The sequence below is a fragment of the Mycteria americana genome, chromosome 8 (genome assembly GCF_035582795.1).
Source record: "Mycteria americana isolate JAX WOST 10 ecotype Jacksonville Zoo and Gardens chromosome 8, USCA_MyAme_1.0, whole genome shotgun sequence".
NCBI lineage: Eukaryota > Metazoa > Chordata > Aves > Ciconiiformes > Ciconiidae > Mycteria > Mycteria americana.
The window spans coordinates 9,793,258-9,811,372 of NC_134372.1; the positions used below are offsets into that span (position 1 = coordinate 9,793,258).

At 47.6% G+C, this 18,115-nt stretch overlaps 2 protein-coding genes across 4 annotated transcripts in view; one reads left to right on the forward strand and one right to left on the reverse strand.

The window, feature by feature from the left end:
* The window catches only part of CYFIP2 (cytoplasmic FMR1 interacting protein 2), a 54,311-nt gene that overhangs the window by 17,734 nt on the left and 18,462 nt on the right, over window positions 1-18,115 (forward strand). For 2 of the 3 annotated variants that reach the window (XM_075509556.1, XM_075509555.1), the window contains exons 10-23: window positions 1,972-2,063; window positions 4,842-4,959; window positions 5,869-5,988; window positions 6,634-6,759; window positions 7,753-7,919; window positions 8,208-8,355; window positions 8,671-8,824; window positions 9,374-9,530; window positions 10,278-10,374; window positions 10,944-11,020; window positions 11,993-12,101; window positions 12,455-12,574; window positions 13,279-13,478; window positions 13,998-14,085. In XM_075509556.1, the coding sequence (XP_075365671.1) occupies window positions 1,972-2,063; window positions 4,842-4,959; window positions 5,869-5,988; window positions 6,634-6,759; window positions 7,753-7,919; window positions 8,208-8,355; window positions 8,671-8,824; window positions 9,374-9,530; window positions 10,278-10,374; window positions 10,944-11,020; window positions 11,993-12,101; window positions 12,455-12,574; window positions 13,279-13,478; window positions 13,998-14,085 (1,773 nt within the window). The remainder of the gene's footprint in view (window positions 1-1,971; window positions 2,064-4,841; window positions 4,960-5,868; window positions 5,989-6,633; window positions 6,760-7,752; window positions 7,920-8,207; window positions 8,356-8,670; window positions 8,825-9,373; window positions 9,531-10,277; window positions 10,375-10,943; window positions 11,021-11,992; window positions 12,102-12,454; window positions 12,575-13,278; window positions 13,479-13,997; window positions 14,086-18,115) is intronic. The other variant, XM_075509558.1, reaches the window with a different exon arrangement.
* On the reverse strand, window positions 14,280-17,178 carry FNDC9 (fibronectin type III domain containing 9). The gene is made up of 2 exons (XM_075509650.1): window positions 16,594-17,178; window positions 14,280-15,588 (listed from the first exon to the last, which is right to left on the reverse strand). Exons 1-2 carry the CDS (start codon window positions 16,791-16,793, stop codon window positions 14,919-14,921), a joined length of 870 nt encoding a protein of 289 aa, XP_075365765.1. The 5' UTR covers window positions 16,794-17,178; the 3' UTR covers window positions 14,280-14,918.

Sequence of the window (18,115 nt, forward strand, 5' to 3'; positions counted from 1 at the left end):
CTAGGAGGCATGGTGGGATCTGGCAAGGGACAAATGTATTGGCAACAAAGAATAATGGTATAGCAGGAGGACAGCAGAATAACTTCCCAGATGGAGCAATTAGTTTTCTTTTAGATCTACTGAGCTTGAGGAGACCACCTGAGATGGAAAGATTTTGTTACCAACATTTGCTCCACATCAGTGAAAATGAGAGGATGATGATTTCTGGAGGGCCACAGAGCTCTTCTTCCCCAGCACTCTTTCAGCAGAGTGGTTGCTCCCTGCTGCTTTACCCGGAGAGCTGCTGAGGAGCCTGAAAGACAGCGTCGGTGGTTGTGACAGGGTACAGGATGCCTCCCTGCTTATTGCCCCAACCTGCAGTTTATAGATGATGCGCTGGCTCTGTGCAAGAGGAGGGATGGGCGAGCCCAGATAGCTCATTTCATGAAAGGTTGGTGTACCACCTGCGGCATCCTCACCCTGACCGAGTGGGGACCTATTTACCCCGACTTGCATCATCTAGAGACAGCGCTGAGAGCAGGGCTCAAACTCCCACGTAGGGAGCTACGGACAGACACCGTGACCTCGTGGACAGGGCGGTAATGAGGTGGTTGAATACGCTCCCCACTGGGGAGACTGCTGAGGACTGCAGCTCTGCAACGGTGATTTATCATGCCATCCCTCAGAGTCTTCCAAGTCTTCCCTGGTTCATCTTTGCTAATTCAACTGAATCTCCGTTTAAGTCAGGCCCGCAGTGTAATCTGTAGAGTTTGGTCATCTTGGTGCATTCGAACAGATTTGCTGTTCATTGCAAAGTGCGGTGGGCCATCAGAGAATCAGGTAAAATATCTTCCATTGCATGGAATAACTTTCCCTTTCCAGCTTTTTTTCCATTTGCACTTCCTCAACATCCGCTGTGGTCTCACCTAATCAGTTAAGTACCACTCCAGACCATCAGATCTCAATAAGAAAAGGCCAGCTACTCCTCTTACTACATCTGCTTATTGCCTTCTGATTAAATTTCTAGTGAATTGACCAGGAATTTGAGTAGTGAAAATGAACTACCCCTTCATTTAAACCTCTTATGAAAGTGCCACTGAGAATCCCTGATGACAGCATTGCACATCCTCCATACAAGACAGCCTGAGAAGAGAAGCATGTGATAATAGGACAGGGAATTTGCCACCATCTTCCCTGAATTTTGGGGCAAGGCTTTTGTAGCTGGGTGAACTTGAAGCTTCATATTTTATTGAAGAGCTGTTGGTAGCTCCTGGTTGAATTTTATTTGCAGCTGAAAGCTTAGTGAAGCAGGGACCTGTCTGAGCTTGAGATACGTTCAGTGCACTTTGAATTTATTTCCCATCCAAATCCTCCTGAGACGTAAAGGGCAAGCAAAGCCATGTTATATTGCAGGCAGCCATTGCCTGTGTCTTTCTCTTCATGGAGAAGTTTTAACACTAGCAGCCGCAGTGCCAAAATACAGTCTGTGTCCCTGAGGAAAGATGGCACATCCCTGGCAGTCCAGGCAGCAAAGCAGCCTACAGCTCCCCTCTGAAGGGAGCCGCAGCAACTTGCTGCCAAAATAGCAACGTGCTGGCTTTTCATCCCTCTAATCTCGTGGAGGATTATGGTGGGAGGCAGTAAGCCCTGCTCAGGAATACGCTTCTCTCTCTTTGTTGTAAAAAGAGCCTTTTCTCTGGCTGGTTACAGCACTGAACCGTTCTGGCAATAACCAGCCTGGTATCAGCCAGTCCAGGGCTCCAGAGCACTCGCAGGGGGTGATTTTCCTTGCACGAAAAGCCTTGTGATCATTTTCGGTCGCTTCCTAGGTGTGAAATGACCCTGGGTCCAGGTTTGCACCTTGCTTTAAACAGCCTGACACTTTCCATAGCTTCAGAGACACAGGATGCCATTTCGAAGTCCCTTGTGTTGCACTGGGGCCACAGGCTCTCTCTCTGCCGTGTTTCAACCATCTTTTGTTTTCTTTTCCAGCAGCTGCAGGTGGTTCCTTTATTCGGCGATATGCAGATAGAACTGGCCAGATACATTAAGACCAGTGCTCACTATGAGGAGAACAAATCCAAGTGAGTGCCTGCCATAATGTCTCTTGGCTTCTGTGTGTGTCCCGAAAGCCGTGGGAGCCGCAACTCTCCAGCGTGCGTGAGGTCTGTGCACGGGTACCCGTGTATGTCCCTGTGAGGTGTGAGTCCTGGCGTGCCAGCTCTGTGTGCACGTGCGTACCTCCCTGTCCCTGCATGGGAAGATGTCCTCGCCAGCCCCCGAGTGTGCGTGCGTGCAGCCAGCTCTGAACCTACACGTAAGTGTAGCCCCGTGTGCAGGCAGGGGAGTGGGCATGCCTGCGCGTCTGCTCCGCTGGCAAGGGCTGGGAGGGTGCTCGGTGGCCGGCGCACGGCTCGGGGCAGCCACTGAGTGCTTGGTCGGTGTGCGTGCCCGGAGGTGTGTGAGTGCGAGCAGCGTGTCCCTGCTCTGGAGAGATTTTAATCCACATTTTTCATCCCAGGGACAAAATCCTCCAGAGCATGAACACGGCAGTGGATCTCTCTCTGCAGTAGCCAGGGCGTCTCCTCTAGTTCAGGCAGGTTTCGTGAAGACGGGCAGCGGGAGTGAGGGGTAAAGTGGGGGGTCAGATGCACTGGAAATGAATTAATGCTGTGGGAGAAGGGCAGAAATGGAGTCTCTACGGCAGTGCTCAGGAGTGTAAAGCACTGCTTCCCAGCCTGGGTTCACAGGCAGTTTGCTGCTCCCGTCAGATGAATTTGCAGACGTTGTTTCAGATCACACCAGACGTGTGTGAGGCCCCGCTTGTCTTTGTAGCTTTGCATCGCGCTCAGTTATTGCTAGAAGAATCGGTGTTAGGTTGGATATCCTTGGAACGGCGTTTGCAACCACATGTAAGCAAAGCCTATCTGAGCTGTGTCTGGCTGTAATCGCTGGTGGCAGCCCGGCTTTCACCCGTGAGTGGCCATTCACCCATGGGACCGTATCGCGTGGAAGTCGGATTTCTCCGGCGTCTGCGAGAAGCAGCCTAGCTGAGCTGTCTCTTTAGCAGGACAGGAACTAACCTGCAGTCTCATCTCTCTGCTGCTGTTTGCTTGTCCCCTTCCATCCCGGAGGGTCCGGCTTCTCTGCCTGCCACGTGGCTCACCCAGGAACGGCTCTCCCCTGCCCTCCCAAAGGCTGGTTGAAAAGTGCCGATTAATTGTTCATGAGAAATTTGAAAACAACGTGGCAAAATTTCCCAAGCAAAAGGTTTTCAATTCAAATTGGAAAAAAAAAAAAAAGAAAAAAAATTTCTACAAATATAAATGTAAAAAATAGCTTCAAAAACTCCATTTAAATTTTAAGTTTTATCCCAAATCATTCAGAAAGCACATTTCAACGAAACATGTGTGAGCTGCATTCATTTTCTCATCTCCAAACCAAGGTAGCTCGTGGGCTGTTTACCTGTGCACAGTTTTAATGTCTGTCTTGAAATCTGTCTACCAGGTCTGTGTGCCGTACCTTACTAACCAACGTTTCTTCCTCACTCAGTTGCTTTCCCAGCAAATTGCATGGGACTCCCAACACTAACTCTGCCAAGGTGGTTCCATATAATCCCCATTTCTTACTAATATTGTTTTTGTCACTTTCTTTCCCTCCCTGTCTCCATGAAAGTGGAATTAATTGGTGTTTTTCCTGCATGGCGCTTTGTTTCTGCACTGTGGACTAGGTTGTGTGTGGCAGGGAGGGCTGGTGCAGCCCTGGCCATTCCTGCTAACCTGCCGATTGTCCGGTGGGGAGCACAGGACATTGGACCGGGTAAGAGCGGAGCGATGGGACTGTGGGAGGATGGATTTCACAAGGGATGACATGGCCCAGCACCTCCAGGACCTTCCACCACCACAAATATTGGCAACGAGTGCCTCGCATTTAACTGTAGGAATATGTCTTCATGTCTATGTCCGTATCAGAGGCAGGTTTCTCACCTTCCTTTTGTACGGCCAATCTAGATTGGAGAAGATGACTATCTGTCTTAAGGTGGACAATTATTCAGGGGGGAAAAAAGCAAGATCTGAACTTTTACATTGTGATGACAGAGTAAGACGTGAGAGTCTGACTGACAGACATTTGCTTGCACAGAGCATTTTGGTGGAGCCATTCTGGTTCTGCGTCCGTGGCTAATACAGCATAGGGAAAAAGGAGATATGACTTCATATGACTGGGCCTTTGGAAGGGGAGCGCTGCCTTCTTTTAGGGCCCTGTTACACTGTTACGCAGTACATGTGGCTCAATGCAAATGAAAATCTAGTTCATTCAATCATATTCTGCTCGTCATTTATACTCAGGGTTGTTCGCTGAGCTGGTAGTATGAGCCAGAACCAAAAACAGAGTGGGAGGGATATTTCCTTGCAGGAGAAGGCAGCATGACCCAGCCCTTTCAGACCTGGAGGGATGACCTCTAAGGGGATGATTATCCTTAGGTTTAGCAGAAAGGATGCCAATGATGCCAGGGCTCTGCAGTTCATCCTCCCCTGAAACCTCGTCCAATGGTGGCCTGGGACATAGCCACCTCTGCCTGTGGTGAGCCCAACATGGAGAGAAGCCTTCAGGGTGGATGGAGCAGAGATGTTCAGGCTGAAAGGTGGAGCAAGCAACCCTGTCATGTTGTGTGAGATCACCTCTGGAAGACCTCACACACCCAAGGGACATGAGAGAGAAGATACGGTCTGACATTTGCCCCGAAGGTGGCATGTCTTGAGGATGTTGAAGTGAAGAGAGCAGTTGAGCATAAGGCTTTGTCCCTGGGGGTGTCGGAGCGGAGCCCCGTGTCCTGTCCTTGAAACCGTTGCTTTTTTGCCCAGGTGGACGTGCACTCAGAGCAGCATAAGTCCCCAGTACAACATCTGTGAGCAGATGGTCCAGATCCGAGATGACCACATCCGCTTCATCTCAGAGCTCGCTCGCTACAGCAACAGTGAGGTAAGCTTAGTGGGTGGTCACCATAACCAGGCTCGTTAGGCAGATGCGGCTGGGAGAGGACAAGTGTGGCAGGAGTATGGTCTGCCAAGGACATACAGTGAGGAGGAAGAAGGACACAAGTGGAAGAAGGACACAAGTGGAAGAAGGACACAAGTGGACCACTTCTTGATCCAGCAATAAAAAAGCAAGTTGTGAAAGGCCCCTGCAGGTGCAAAATTACATACACTGGAATATTTACTGCAAAAACTTCTGCTCTTTGGCCACAGCTTGGTTAAAATAAGAAGTAAAAAAGTTTTTGCAGCTAAATGTTTATTGTCAGCCAGGTGGCAGAACACCCATGTCTTGCAAATGGGTCTTTTCTGTTACACAGAGCTATTGGTCAGGGCTTCGAAGAAAGTTCACGAGGGTATCTCTGTTCTTTTCATTACTGAATGTCGGAGCCCTCTCTGAGGTGACTGTGACTGTTTTTTGCAAATGTCTGATCCTCATTCATCACTGTTAGTTTAATGAATTGTTAGCATTTTCAGCCCTTTTCTTTTTGTCATTTGTAAGTGCTTATTTGAACTTTAAATCAGTAAAGGACTCTCAAGGATTTCAGTAGTAGTAGACCATGACAAAGGAATGGGAAAGTGGAATGAAAACAGTCAGTTATTTGCTCTGAGGTGACAGGTCAGACTCATTTTTCTGTAGGAAATAAATTGACTGCCTCAGTAAAAAGAGCCTTGCCAAGTTATACCCCTTTTCCTGAGGGACAGTATATGCACTGCTCAATTTTAGCTTGATCGTGAGGTCATGGGGAATTCATTTCAGCTGGGATTTGAGAGAGAGATCTGTGGCTGCTGTTTGGCTCAGTGAAGCCTCGGCAGCAAGTTGCTGCGTCTAGCCCCGACGTGATGTGATGTTCTCCAGGTGGTCACCGGCTCAGGACTGGACAGCCAGAAATCAGATGAAGAGTACAGGGAGCTCTTTGATCTCGCTTTACGGGGACTGCAGTTGCTGTCCAAGTGGAGTGCCCACGTCATGGAAGTGGTGAGTGCATCCATGGAAGCAGCGAGTGTGTAACATCCTCCTCTTCCCAGGTAAGCGTGAACATTTCAACGTGGCATGTAACAAAGACTGTGGAAAGGTGAGCTTGCTTTCATGCCACCTAACTTTCAGCCATTAACAAACACGTTAAGATCAGGAAGCTAATGACCTGAACACCCTCTGCACCAAATGGAGAAGGAGAGCTTGATCGTCTCACCCTGGACCTGAAGTGCTCTTTGCAGGTGCTGGGGTGTCCCCACTGATGTTAGAGGGGGACTGGGTGACTGTTCTAACCTGAACACCTCAGTTAAGTACTGAAAGCTGATTGGAATGAGTCTAGGTCTTGAGCAACTAAAACCGTAATTCAAATGATGATGGAAATTCTTAATTTGGAAAATTTTGACCACATCTCCACACAAGTCCATGGGTGTCAAAAGCCCAGTATGACTGGCAACCTCCTAAATAAACAAAAACAATATTCAGTACAGTGATAATAAAGCCAGGAAGCACAAATTCTGCTCCCAAAGGAATGTCAAACAACTGTAGTAATGTCTAGGGAGTGTTTTCCTGGCATAGGGCCCTCTTCAGTCTTTCCAGCCTGGCTTCTTACTCATTGCAATGTTGACAGTGTCCCTTTCCATCTTCTAGTACTCTTGGAAGCTGGTTCATCCCACAGATAAGTTCTGTAACAAGGATTGCCCAGGAACAGCAGAAGAGTATGAGAGAGCCACCCGGTACAACTACACCAGTGAAGAGAAGTTTGCCTTTGTGGAGGTAGGTGCCAACTGCACAAGAATAAGAACCATCCAGGCTGGTTTCCTGTCCATGTTCCTCAGGCCAGGGGAAGAGGAGCAAAGGGCATCTCACCTTGCTGAGGTTCCTCAGCAAGTTCCTCATCCCTGTGGCCCACAGGTGATGAGAATTAAGGGGCAAATTAAGTTCTTAGGAGCTCCTACTGGGGTAGAAACACTGCACCAGTGCATGACTAGAGAAATTCTCGTCTTTTCCTGATCCTGCTCTTCTTATGCTGTGTTTGTGTGCTGGAGGAGGACAGAGGTGAATCCCTATGTTTTCTTAATATTGCTGTATTAACCCCTTCCTGACCTGACAAGGGGATTCAGGGCTCCTGAAAAAAAACCAAAAAGTGGGGGGGCTTGCAGAGCAGCATGATCTGGTGCAAGATCAGGAGCTATGTTCAGGTGCTGTGCAAACGTGAGATCCTCAGCCAGTCCCCAGGACCCGTCAACTCTCGGTCCGGCTGTCCATGGGCAGTGGGAATAGTCCTCCGAGCTTGGCTGTGGGAGGCCCTCGTACCTTTATCTTGCCTTACACAGTCCAAGGTGGTTTGAATATTGCCTTCATTTTTGTGGCTCACTCCCTCCTGGGAATTGTCGCTGTATTCTTGTGCAAGGAAGACTGTGCCCTGGTGCAGATCAGGTCTGTGCAAGCCACGCAGCTGCACCCACGTGTGGAGCATGTGCAGTTTCCTGTGATTGTGTGTTATTAAAGATACCAAGAGATCAGGAGCGGAAACAGAGTCTGCCAAGAGACAGGGGCCATGTGCAAGAAACTGGTAGTGTAAGTGCTCTCCTCAGCTTGTTGTGATCCGTAAAGCAGCTAACATCAAAAAAATTAGCCACCTAATTACTGGACCTAAGTTACTTGAGTAGAATTAATTTAGTCCCAAATTCTCTTAATGCTGGATTTATGGACCTTTCTATACAATGGAAAAATAGCAAATACATCTGGTTTTAATTTTTGCTTCAGGTAATTGCCATGATCAAAGGTCTGCAAGTGCTGATGGGCCGGATGGAGAGTGTCTTTAACCAAGCCATCCGCAACACTATCTATGCAGCCCTGCAGGACTTTGCCCAGGTGACCCTGCGTGAGCCGCTCAGGCAGGCAGTCAGGAAGAAGAAGAACGTCCTGATCAGGTCAGCCTGTCCTTCTTGAATGTCATGCAGAGCCCATGTATTTGGTTGTGTAACACGTTTGTACTATATAAGCATGTGGCCCTGCATACACCCCATGGTATACAACCAGCCAACATACCTTGGCCAGCAACTCTTTCCAAGGTAGCTTTTGGGCATGGCTCCCCCAATAATGACAGTGTATGTCCCCACCTCAGATGCATTTCCTCCTACGTGTGCACAGCAGTGAATATTTTCATCTTGAAGCAGAATCAAGCTTAAGCACTACTTTTCCTCTCCCACCCACTCCAGTGTCCTTCAGGCAATTCGGAAGACCATCTGTGACTGGGAGGGAGGTCGAGAGCCTCCAAATGATCCTTGCCTGAGAGGTGAGAAGGATCCTAAAGGTGGATTTGATATTAAAGTCCCACGACGAGCAGTAGGACCATCAAGTACACAGGTATGTAAATGTCCATCTCCTGTGTAGGGAATTAATGGTCTTACAGCCGTGTAGGAGTCTCCCATCCAGTGGATTAGCAACTATTTTCATGGTCTCTTTCACAAAGTTTTCACACTGTTGTGTGTTAAATGTTGCTTTGGTGCCTATTTTGTTGTATAGTTCCCAAAGCCTCCTTTTTTAGGGGTGTAGGACTTACAGGTGCAGAGCATGGTGGCCACCTGGGAGAAGTGTTATTTTTTTGTTACAGAGGACCATGGCTCTGTGTGGTGGTGTCTCGATGGAGAGTTATAACTGCACATCAACTTTCTTCCAAAGCTTTACATGGTGCGGACCATGCTGGAGTCCCTCATAGCAGACAAGAGTGGCTCAAAGAAGACTTTGAGGAGCAGCTTGGATGGGCCGATAGTCTTGGCCATTGAGGAGTTCCACAAGCAGTCCTTCTTCTTCACCCACCTCCTCAACATCAGTGGTGAGGTTATGGCAGGGGGAGGCTTGAATCCAACTCTTGCATGCTCAGAAAGACAAAGGTAGATCAGCTTTGCTCTTCATTGACCTATGCAGAAGATTTTCCTTGATTTTTCCTAAATGTCCTACTTCTGCCTGATTCAGGCCTGTTTCTCGGTAGTAATCATTATGTAAACAGGAATGAGTCAGCAGTAGCAAATAGCCACAAGTGGTATTTTAGTTTCTAGGACTGGAGTTTTCTTTCTGTCCTAGACAAACTTCTTAGCCACTGGGCACAGAAGAAATCTTCCAGAGTAAATCTGAGCCATTGAAATGTTCTCCCTGGAGCCTAGAGCAAAAGGAACGATCCCTTCTTTCTTCTTCCATTACAAAGTGCTCAGACAGCATGGACATGGGCTGGGTTTAAAAACAAAGACATCCCCAAAAAATGTTCCACACCCAAAACCAGTCCAATATGAGGCCACAGCAGCTGCCTCTTGTGCACTTCCCTCACTGCCATCCCCGTGGGGGTAACGTGGGTGCCCTCCCGCCGGGGGGATCTCCTCTGTTTCAGAAGCGCTGCAGCAGTGCTGCGACCTGTCCCAGCTCTGGTTTCGGGAGTTCTTCCTGGAGCTGACCATGGGCCGCCGCATCCAGTTCCCCATCGAAATGTCCATGCCCTGGATCCTCACAGACCATATTCTGGAAACCAAAGAACCCTCCATGATGGAGTAAGGGCCAATGGGCTGTGGCAGGACTGTGCATGCGCTGGGGCTTGGGAGTTTGTTGTGGAGAAGGGTAGGCTGGTGATGAACAGTCTTTTTGACGTGGGAGGGAAAATAGATGTTTCTTGACTTGCTGTCACATGAATGTGTACTGTATGCATACCTCATTAGCAGATGTGCACGGGCGGCTTCCTGGCACCAGCACGCACTTATGCGTCGTGAACCAGCAGTTGGCAACTGCTCTGTTCGGATGTGGGAACAACTTGGTGGTACCGTCATCTGCATGCAGCAGTCAGACAGCATGTGCAACCAAAGGGATGTGGGCCCTGGCTAAGGCACCTAAACACTTTTTTTTTTAATATACATGATAAATTATGAGAGGAATTGCTGTTATGCAAGTGTAATTATGTTCATAATATCTTCCTCATTAGGAAAACTTTGTTTTCCATTTTACAGCCGTTGTCAGGGCACTCTGCGGAGTGAGGACAGCATGAAAGCTTTTTTAAGGGCAGAGAAGGAGCAAATGTTGATTAAAGAAGTCACAGTTAGCTCAAATGCAGATGTGTTCTAGCTGCTTCCAGCAACTCTGACATAGGGAGCAAGAGGGAAGATTTGAGGGGCTGGAGTGAGTGGAGATGATAGGAGTGAAGTCAGAGAAAAGCCATTTTTTGCACCGAGCCAGGCACATGCACTGGCTGCCATTTATGCTGCTCCGAGGTTAATTTAAAACATCATCTGTCTTCTTGCCCTCAGGTATGTACTGTACCCCTTGGACCTCTATAATGACAGTGCATACTATGCCTTGACCAAGTTCAAAAAGCAGTTCCTATATGATGAAATTGAAGCTGAAGTAAGTTCTCTTCATCTTTATTGTGTGGAAAGAGCTCACTGGGGTCACATTGCCCTGTTGGACAGCCCTGCCCAGCAGTTCAGTGAATTCATCATAGTCATCTCGTGAAAAAAGTACCCCATCAGACTGAGAAGTTTTTAAAAAATCAAAATTTCCAGAGACCTTACAGACTCTGCTGATTAAGGGCTTCAGCTCAGCTGTACCCTTGGGGAACAGTGGAAGCCAAAGGCTGTCAAACACTGGGGGCATGGAAGAGGCTGTCTGATGGGCAGAGGGTTATGAGACATCAGAGGAAAATGAGAAACTGGAGATCCCTGAGACAAAAGGATGATTGGGGATGGGGGACCGGGACCTGTAAGAACACGCAGAAACTATAAGAGAGAAATGTATCTGCAATTTTCTTCTTACCTTTAGCATGTGAGAACTGCAGTGTGGTTTTTAGATAGTGTGACATACATGTATGTATTAAATTAGAGCTCTGCATTGAGTTGTATTGATCTTGCATGTGTAGGAAGGAGCTGCCCTGTGTTGGTAACACCCTCATGATGTCTTGTTTTTTTCTCCCCCAGGTGAATTTGTGCTTTGATCAATTTGTGTACAAGCTGGCAGATCAGATCTTTGCCTATTATAAAGCAATGGCTGGCAGGTAGGAGAACCTGACTGCTGCTGCTGAGTGATGATATTGCTGAATCCAAATTGCTGTTAACCAAAAGGTTCCCCTCAGGGAGTAGCCACCGTGGGTAGACATAACAAAATAGATCATCTCTGTCCCACAGAGCTGGCTGTCCATGTCAGACCAGTGTAGATGGGGAAAATAAATTAATGGTGGCAAGGAGACATGGTTAAAAGTGAAAAAATAATAATTGGCATCCTAAGTGGCTGTCTGAGTACAATTTGTGAGAGCAGCAGAAAAGCTAATGGAGCCTACTGAAGACACGTCCTTGCTTGACTTCTGTTTGTGTACCAGGCAGATGAGGAGTGGAAGCCTCCCATCTCTAAGAAACAGGAACATGCACTTGTTCTCACCCTAGTAAAGTAGCAGGACTTGTAAAGGTACTCAGTGTCTTAGGTCACACATCAGACCAGCTGACTGTAGGACTTCTGCAGAGTTGCTTGCTCCCTTGTGGGGAGATGGGCCGTTTGTGACGTTTCCTTCTAACCATTTAAAGAACATGGATGAACTCTACTGAGAGTCCTCCTCTCATGTCCCCAAAGGTGAACTAAGTCTTTGGTGTAACGCTGCAAGGAGTATTGTCTCTGGATCACATTTGGCCTTAGAGAAGGAGAGCAATCACCATCACCAACCAAATGTTCCCACAGCAGATCTTCAAGGAGGGAGCACACCAGTATCTGGCACTAGTGCTATCTTTCAGCACAACCTTTTATCTTTTTTAATGTTTTAGCCGTTAAAGCCAAGAATGATGGACAACAGCAAGGCAGTCCCCAGATAACAACCACTGCTCTGTGATTTAGTAGTGTAAGCAGAGTTATTAGTGTGTGGAAATTCCTTGGCATTCGGAGCAAGATGAAAAGAAGGATGAAAACAACTCTGGAAAAGGTCTAGAGAGAAGCTGATAGTGTATGTTTCTTTTTTCCTGACACTGCTTCTTTTTTTCAGTGTTTTATTGGACAAACGTTTCCGGGCTGAATGTAAGAATTACGGGGTGATTATTCCATACCCACCATCCAACCGCTACGAAACACTACTCAAGCAGAGGCATGTCCAGGTACAGCACAAGCAGTAGACTCCAGTACTCATAGCTCTAGGTCTATTATCCTTTTGTTGATGGGTGGCATCCTAGTGCTGGGTTCAATTGAGGTTGGTGCTGGAATGAGAAGGGTTGAACCTGTTTCTGACACGCCGCACTCATGCATGAGGCCCAAGGGGAAAATGAGCTACGCTCCACATTTCTCTCCTTCCCTCTTAAGTAATGGTAAACTCAACTGAGGCGTTTGCACCACCACTTTCACATTTAAGCAGATTTGGATGTTTGGTTTAAATTTGTGTCTGTTAAAAAAAAATAAAGTACCTTTTTCCCATCTGTATATAACATGCAAATATCTTCTTTTCTTTTCCCAGTTGCTGGGTAGATCAATTGACCTGAACAGGCTCATTACCCAGCGTATCTCAGCAGCGATGTACAAATCGTTAGACCAGGCCATTAGCCGCTTTGAGAGTGAGGACCTGACATCCATAGTGGTAAGAACTGTTACTGACTGAGAGTATGAATAGAGAGAATAATACACTGCTATGGATACAGAGTCAACTGTCTTCTGCTTCAAGTCCCACCTACAGTAGGTTTCAGCCAGCCATATATCCTCCTTTATGCTGCTGAGTCTCTACTATTTCTATTTATGCAGCTTTAATTGCATTATTATTGGACCGTTAAGTATCTGCATAAATCATAAGGTGACAGTCAGCAGTTAGACTTTGCAGAGCTCATATAAGAGACTCCTGTAGCCTGTGCGAAGGAGATCTTGACTTTAATTCCCCCTGTTGGATGAAGGTGGCTAAGACATGGTTTGTGTGTGTACAGGATTTGCTGTCTTTGATATGTTACAGGAGCATCAGAGTCAAGTGGTGTAAAATTACCAGTTTCCACCTTTGGAGGATTCTGAGGTGAAAGCCAACCAGTGCTCAGTAGGGAACAAATTAATTTTGCTTCCTGCAGGTTTACGACATACTGGACAAGGACTCCCTTGAGTGGAAGTGCAATTGGCCTCGGCCACCGAGTTAAACCGATGTCTTTAGCATTTGTTGCATCCTCACCTGGGAAGTTCTGTGTGGGTGTGGATATAAAATCATTCCCCTGAATGATTCCCAGTGAAATTCCCAATGAAATCAGCTGTTTCTATTGTCATCTTGGTAACATGTTGCATCTGCTGCTGCTTTATGTGCTGCAGGAGCTGGAGTGGCTCTTGGAAATAAATCGCCTGACTCACAGGTTGCTGTGCAAGCACATGACTTTAGACAGCTTTGATGCCATGTTCCGGGAGGCCAACCACAACGTCTCCGCGCCCTATGGGCGCATCACCCTCCACGTCTTCTGGGAGCTCAACTTTGACTTTCTACCCAACTACTGCTACAATGGATCCACCAACAGGTGAGGAGAAAAAGCAAGGCAGGGGGCACCTGGAGACCCTGCTTTTCTTTCCAAAATGTCAAACCTGCCACATAAAGTTCACATGCATTGCAGTGAAGTTTTCATTCCCTATGGGATGCAACAGTTACAGTTAAAATGAAATTAAAGCCCACCAGCTGCCCTTGGCCTTGAAAATGTTAGTAACAAATTCAAGCAACAAAGTTGGATGGTGATTGCAAGCAACTGAGCTAGTTTGGTTTAGAGGGTTAGTTTACTGAGCAGCAGAGCTGTGGTAGCTACTCATACAGGTTTCTTGCCTGCCCCAAATGAGAAGAAACCCCACCTTTGGTAGGTTAAACTGGCACGGTTTACACCACCAATAGATTGGGGCAGGAGTTTGCATTCCAGTTCATGTAGCTCAGGTGATGAATTGCTAATTAGTCTGCGATTGCAGTTCACCCCAGACCGTGCCATATCTGCACTCAGCACAATTAACCGGGCTCTGACCACTTTCCTCCCCGTCTCCCGTGCCCGCCACAGGTTTGTGAGGACAGCAATCCCGTTCACACAGGAACCCCAGCGGGACAAGCCAGCCAACGTTCAGCCATATTACCTCTACGGATCCAAGGTCAGTAAATGAGCCACAACAGCCAGAAGGGGTGGATGTTGGAAGTATTTATTTAAGAAGAAATAAATGCAAGAACTAGTTCATTAACAGAATGGCGGGTGCAAATATGCAGGGTCACGTTGCCGTGTGAAACCAAAAGCCATGCAAGAAGCAGATTCAGTGTGCTTTTGCTATTGCTTTCCCATATTCTTCATAACATGCCTATGTTAGGGGATGCTGACACTGCTCTGTGCTTGGTGTTGGCACTAAGACCAAGTCACATCCATCTAAATGCGCAGAGAGGAGAGCGAGTTGGAGCTCCAAAGCAGTGCTCCTCCCCAAGGAAGGTACCACTTCAGGAATCCCATTTGTAGTTCAAAATACTTGTTCACAGTACTTGTGTGTGCAAATATAGACTACTTAATACTGACAAAAAGCTCTCTTTTTGTCAGGCTGCGATGACTGTTTACACAGGCGTTATGAGGGCTTGGGGTGTGATGTTAGTGGAGGATCATTCAAGTGTGAAACTGCTTGAGTGGAGTTTATTTCTTGTGCACGTTGATGAATGACTCTGAAGTGAACCCCCAGCACTGATGCAGATGAGCTAATGACACTACAGTCAGCTGAGCCTGGCTGTTCCCAGAGAGCTGACTTGGCTTCTTTTTAAAAAACCCTCAGCAAATGAGAATATTTTTGTCACTTGACAAAAATCTTTCTCCCTGCAACCAGTGTCCCCGCCTCATGTTCTACGCTGGGACAAACAGCCCCCATGGACACACAGACAGTCCTGTTGGCAACAGCCGGGAAAGAGCAGCACGAACCAAACCTCTAAGCGTGGTCTCCCTCTATTTTGCTCATTGCAGGCCATGCTGCGGCAAGATGGCCCTTTTATCGTCACTGTTTTTATAGGAAAAAAAGCAGTGGGGGGAGCTGTACGGACTCTCTCTCATGAAACTGGAGCTCCTCATTAGCACAGTGGTCATGGGGACTTCTAGAAGCTCCTCACTCAGTCCGTCATTCAGTGGACCCTCCGGCGAGCTGCTGCCTTCACCCACTTCTTCAGGGCTGGCGTCAGGATGCTTCAGCCTCGCAGCCCGGTGGCACCGTGCAGACCAGAACTGCAGGCAGCCGTAGGCCAGGAGAGCAATGAAGCAGAGGAGCAGCAGGCTGCTCACCATCCACATGGAGGTGGTAGGTTCGTGCTTAGAGCCACCAAAAACCAGGGAGGTTTTGTCCAGAGTGTGGAACGTGGTGCAGTGGTTGCTGGAGGGGTAAGAGTTCTTGCACGTGATGCAGAGGACGTAGATGGTGGACGGCGTGAGTCGGTGGAGGACAAGGGAGCTGAGGGGGTGAGGAACTCGCTCCTCGCGGTGGAAGTTTTGGCGTAAATAGCCGGCAAAGACACTGTTCCAGTTGGGGCGGTACATGACATGGTAGTAGTTCTCTGGACAGGGGGTGTTCATGGCCCAGGAGACGGTAGCGCTGGTGTAAGTGATGTTGTGCACTTCGATGTTCATCGTGCCCCTGTAACCAGATGCAGGGAGAGGCTTAGTTTCCTGATTCGTGTACAGGCTGAAAGGCCACTGACATCAGTGAAGTCTTTCCACCGGCTTTACTGGCCCTTAGATTGGACTCAGGACTATGCCTGGCTAGCTTAGATTAGATGCTAGGTGTTAGATGGCTAAAATTACAGAAAATGAATCCTGCTGGTGCCCAGACTACTGTATCACCCTGCTTCATGACCAAAAAAAACCAACTGGGACATAGGGTACACTTTATGCTCTAGTTAGATTTTTTTTTAAAAATCTCTTCTTTTTGACTGGTTGTCTATACAGGAAGCTTTTTTAGCTTTTTTGTTTCCCTTGGAATAGAAAGGATACTGCAAGTGTGATTAACATAAACCGATCATTAAGCTAGCTCCAGCTTGCCTTGCAGAGCTTCCAACAGATATTTTGATTTTACACAACTTTTTAAATGCTATTTCAAAAGCTGTATAATGATTAATTTACTGGTTTAAGCTGTTGCTGCATTTTCTGTACCTAACTTGTTGCTTAATAGAGTATGAACTCCTTTTGTTCCTACAGCATCTCACACTGTAATATCAGGAACTTAAATGTGAAATCTGGAGGCTAGTGAAATATAAAATCAATGCTTTTAGGGAAGTACAAATATATGAATAATAACTACAAAGCTCTCCCCCAGATAAAAGACACTGACCGCTAACAAACTACTGTTTAACAACAGCCACAAATCACTTCAGTACATCGCTCCTTTAGGTCCCCGAAGTGCTGTCTGAGCCTCGTTGCAGGGTTATCTCTCCCAACCACCCGAGTGCTTTGAGCAGGAGCTGCACGCGATAGACCTCGTTTCTTTTTTTCCTTCTTCCTCTCTTTTAATATAACTAACTTTCCTTTAATTCACTCAAGCAGCAGCTCATCTTAACAACGGTTTTAACCATTCTTACATGAAGAGCAGAACAGCACAAGCGCCCATCGCTGAGCCCTCCCAGAGCCATGGGCAGCCACTTACCTCCCCGGGCAGGTCTGCGGTGGCCCGTCGGTGCTGGCGAGCAGCGTGGCCACGGGCGGGCAGCGCCTTCTCCTCTTCCCACCGCTCGCCTCCCGCCTGCCTCTGCTAAATCCCTTCCCCACGCGGTGCCTCGTATTATACCCGTCTGGGGCTCCGTCATCTCTCACCATAGCAACCAATAGGAAAGGATGGGCAGGCATCTTCGAGTGATTTGGGAATGTTATCCCTAAAAGCTTTTGCCTGGGAGAAGTGTGTGTTTCTGAAGCAGAAAAAACAAGCCAGGTGGTTTTGTTTGCTGGCTTGTTTGGGTTGGTTGGGGTTTTCTTTTTTTCCCCTGTCCACAGTCCCCCAGCAAGACTGTCGCTGCACCCCAGCAGGGTCTGGGGTTAGAGACACGTTTGGCACATGGTATGAAATCCGGGATCCTGGCCTGCTATACACATTGGTAGTTTAGCACTCAGGGGCTTTGCCTTTAATTCTGTGATTTCTTGCATGTTTAAACTACTGATTTAAGCCAAAGCTAATGAACAGTAGATTTTCATCCCTGATGCTGCAGCAATGTTCATTAGCTTTTTACTATTTTCTAAGCTGTGTGATGGGAGTAGGAACTCGGTTTTCAAAGACCTCGACCTCCTGCTGAACTCCCGTGTGATTAGGACAGGCTCTTCTTTGCATGCCCCTGCCTTATCGACAACTGAGGAATGTCCCCTGTCAGTCTGGTGAGAGGGCAGGAGGGAGAGGCAAAGCCAGCGCCAGCAGCGGGAGCAGCCAGGAGGGACAGCCGTGGCACTGGGGACAGCCGTGGCACTGGGCCTGGTAAGGACAGGCTCTGAACAAGTGACTCACTGCTCTCTGAAGCCAAAATGTGTTTGAGAGAGGAACTTTCCCATAAGAAATGTCAGTTCTGGGTCTGGAGTTACTCATTCCATGTCATTCCTGGAAGGGTGCTTGCAATGTTTCGAAGATCTTCTAAATATCAACGGTGATGAGATGATGCAACCTGCATCAGGAGGGGCTATTACAAGCCTGGGGAGTTTGTGTGACCCTTGCTTTTGATTTACGTTTTGCAGTTCTGGATGTTTTGGTTTTGTCTTTCAAGATCTGTATTCCCTTCTGTCTCTGTGAGTGAGCTGTGGCTGCCAGCGAGCTGAAAACTGGGAGCAGAGATGAAAATAATTATGGGCAGTGATGGAAATGAAAGTGCTCCCAGGTGGCTTCCTGCCATTTACATGGCTCAGTCCTGCTTACAAGAGCAGGGGGATAGAGAGCTCTTAGCTGGTCCCGTGCTGTGAGTAAAGTACATCCTTGCCTGCAGGGAGAGGGCTGGGGATACAAATCTGTGCTTCAGAAAGGTGGATTACACAAGGTGGTAACATTTTCATGAGAGAACTGCTTTCTTATGGCGTGTGGGTTGTTGAGTTTATCAGTGTTCAGTGTTGCTTCAAAATTAAATTTCAGTTGTTCACAAACAAGATGTGGTAGCAGGACGTGAGGAAACTGAGGAAAACGGGAATAGCTGGAT

Bases quoted from the DNA above. Each gene is read 5' to 3' on its own strand.
- FNDC9 (XM_075509650.1), bottom strand. From the start codon at position 16,793: ATGCCTGCCCATCCTTTCCTATTGGTTGCTATGGTGAGAGATGACGGA. The intron at 15,589-16,593 runs GTAAGTGGCTGC...ATCTGGTTACAG, and splicing joins CCGCAGACCTGCCCGGGGAG to GGGCACGATGAACATCGAAG.